The sequence below is a fragment of the Artemia franciscana genome, unplaced genomic scaffold (genome assembly GCF_032884065.1).
Source record: "Artemia franciscana unplaced genomic scaffold, ASM3288406v1 PGA_scaffold_1178, whole genome shotgun sequence".
Taxonomy (NCBI): domain Eukaryota; kingdom Metazoa; phylum Arthropoda; class Branchiopoda; order Anostraca; family Artemiidae; genus Artemia; species Artemia franciscana.
The window spans coordinates 118,437-120,973 of NW_027062616.1; the positions used below are offsets into that span (position 1 = coordinate 118,437).

General features: G+C 38.5%; 1 protein-coding gene across 1 annotated transcript; it reads right to left on the minus strand.

Moving 5' to 3' along the window:
• Positions 1–648: 648 nt before the first annotated feature.
• Positions 649–1,461, minus strand: LOC136041175 (craniofacial development protein 2-like). The gene has a single exon (XM_065725704.1). The coding sequence runs from the start codon at positions 1,459–1,461 to the stop codon at positions 649–651; it is 813 nt and encodes a 270-aa protein (XP_065581776.1).
• Between the last annotated feature and the right edge of the window lie 1,076 nt (positions 1,462–2,537).

The following is a 2,537-nucleotide window of genomic DNA, read 5'->3' on the forward strand; positions in this document are numbered from 1 at the left end:
TCACACCCATATATAGCAATTGGCACAATCAGGCTGTTGAAAAGTTGAACTTTCAGCTGGTTCGACAGGTTTCGGCATTTCCAGATATGTGTGAGCCTTTTAAAACTGCAGCTAGCAAGAGCTAGGCGGCGTTTGATGTCGGAGGTATGGCAATTATCCGCTGTGAGGAGACTGCCCAGTTAGACGAATTGGTCGACCGTTTCAACTGGCTGGCCGTCGATGATTATGGAAGGAGTAGCTGCTTGTTTTTGGCGTGACGTGACCATAGCTTTCGTTTTTTGGTGTTAATTTGCATGCCAAAAGGTTTTGTGGCTTCGTTGAGACAGTCTGCTTGTTTTGGAGATCAGCGGTCGTTGTAGAGAGCTTGTCAATGTCGTCAGCATAGGTGAGCTTGTTTACTAGGACACCACCTATTTTGGCTCCATGTTCGTCTGGTATCAGTGACAGTATGGCGTGAAGAAACAGGTTGAACAGGTGGGGCGACAGAATCAATCCTTGTAAAACTCCCGAGGATGTTGAGAATTCATCAGAGTCCATCAGTGGTGAGTATCCAGCTTCTGGATTGGCCGTATATATTCTCAATAATCGTGACGATTTGGTCGGGGATACCGTAATGTCTTAGGATGTGCCACAGACCTTTCCTCCAGATTAAATCGAAGGCTTGCCGAAAGTCATTAAAGAGATGATATAGGTCTCTGTTGAACTCGACAAAGCGTTCCATGAGCTGACGAACGGTGAAGATTTGGTCAATGGTCGATCGTCCAGGTCGGAAGCCAGCTTGGTATTCACCCAGAACGGAGGCTGTGTAGGTATAGACGCCTTTTTTATGGGGTCGCGAAGCAGCTCTGTCCGGAATCTAGGGATTCTTTTCGTCTTAGGGAGTCGTTTCAGTCTTAGCTTCAGTTTGGACATCAAGAGTGAGTGATCTGAATCAAAGTCTTTACCAGGAAGGGATACAGTATCCATTATTGAGGACTTCCAGCGTTTAGATATCAGCACATGGTCTATCATGTTTTCAGTTACTCCGTCGTGGGATCTCCAGGTGACCTTACGGCGGTGTCTGTGTTTAAAGGCGTTGTTAGTTATATACAGGTCGTTTTCTCTACAGAAACTAATTAGCCTTTCACCTCTTCCGTTCAGTCGGCCATGGCCGTGCGGTCCCATTACATCTCTGGGATCAATCGGATCGTTGCCCGTGATAGTGTTGAAGTCGCCCATGACGATGAGCATATCTTTCTTTGGTGTTTGGTCGGTGACACTTTGAAGTTGAAAGTAGAACTGTTCACATTCTTCATCGCTTCGAGTAGAGTCAAGAGTATATACATGGATGATGGTAAGGTTTGACACGGATTCCTTTAGTCTAATGGTTGCTATCCTTTCTGATACGGGTGTGAAGGAGATCAGCGCCTTTTTTTGTAGTTGGTGAGAGGATGAATCCAATACCCTGTCTATGAGTGCCATCGGTGCGTCCCGAGAGTAGGAGGGAGGTTCAAGAGATAGTTTCTTCACCCCATCAACCTAGGAGTGGTTGATGGGAGTTAAAATGGATGAATGAATGGAAAATGATTGAATTTAATTGTAAATGTAGATTTTGTATTTTGGTTTTCGGAATAGTGGTAATATGAAAAGAAGAAAATGCGTTGATCTCTTTTGTTGTGTTATAGTTTTAAAGATCAGGGAGGTTGAAGTTTAAGTTTTAGTGACAAAATTTTAAATTTTTAATGATATTTTTAAAATGATTTTCTTAAGAAGTTTTGAGGAATTTTTAAAGGTTATAAAATGGTTTATAAGTAGTGAATTCAGATTTGGTTTTGTTTTATTTTATAATAGATAATAAAGAATATTTCGTGTTTTTTTTTATAAAATGACAAACATTTACTGGAAAGAAGGAAATTAATTTTTATTTTTTTATTGGTAGTTGGTTTTAGTTACCCAATAATGCAAGGCCCAATGGTTTGAGAGTGAATTTATTTTATTTTTAAGTTCATATATATTTGTATTGTATGCAGAAAAATATCGTGAATTGTGATGATATTTTTAATGTGTTTAATGTTTTTATGTGTTTGTAGTGTATTTTAAGATGAGAAAGGAGCAGCCCCTTGCTGCTGTGGGCAACTAGTGACAGTTATTTTTTGAGTTGTATGTTCATTTTAATTCCGGTAAATTTGTTTCTTATTAATTTAAATTTTATTTAAATTTAAGGGGTTTATTATTTTGTAATTTAAATATTCAAATTTTTGAAGAAAGGTAGAATAGGATTTTTAAATATAACTGAAATATTTTTTTTTCTTTTGTAAGTTGAAAAAATTAGGGTGTTCAGAGAATTTTAGTAAAGAGAATTTCACTGTTTTTATGCTTTTTAACAATTAACTTGTATGTCAATTTTAGGGAGATAGTCGCAAATTATAGGAGACACGTTGATGATGTTGAAGATGATGTTGAAAATATACCCAAGGCCCCAGAAATACCCCCTCAAAATGGCGTTCCCGTCGGTAGAGTTGCAGTTCCAAACAATCATCAATCCGATTGGTACAATA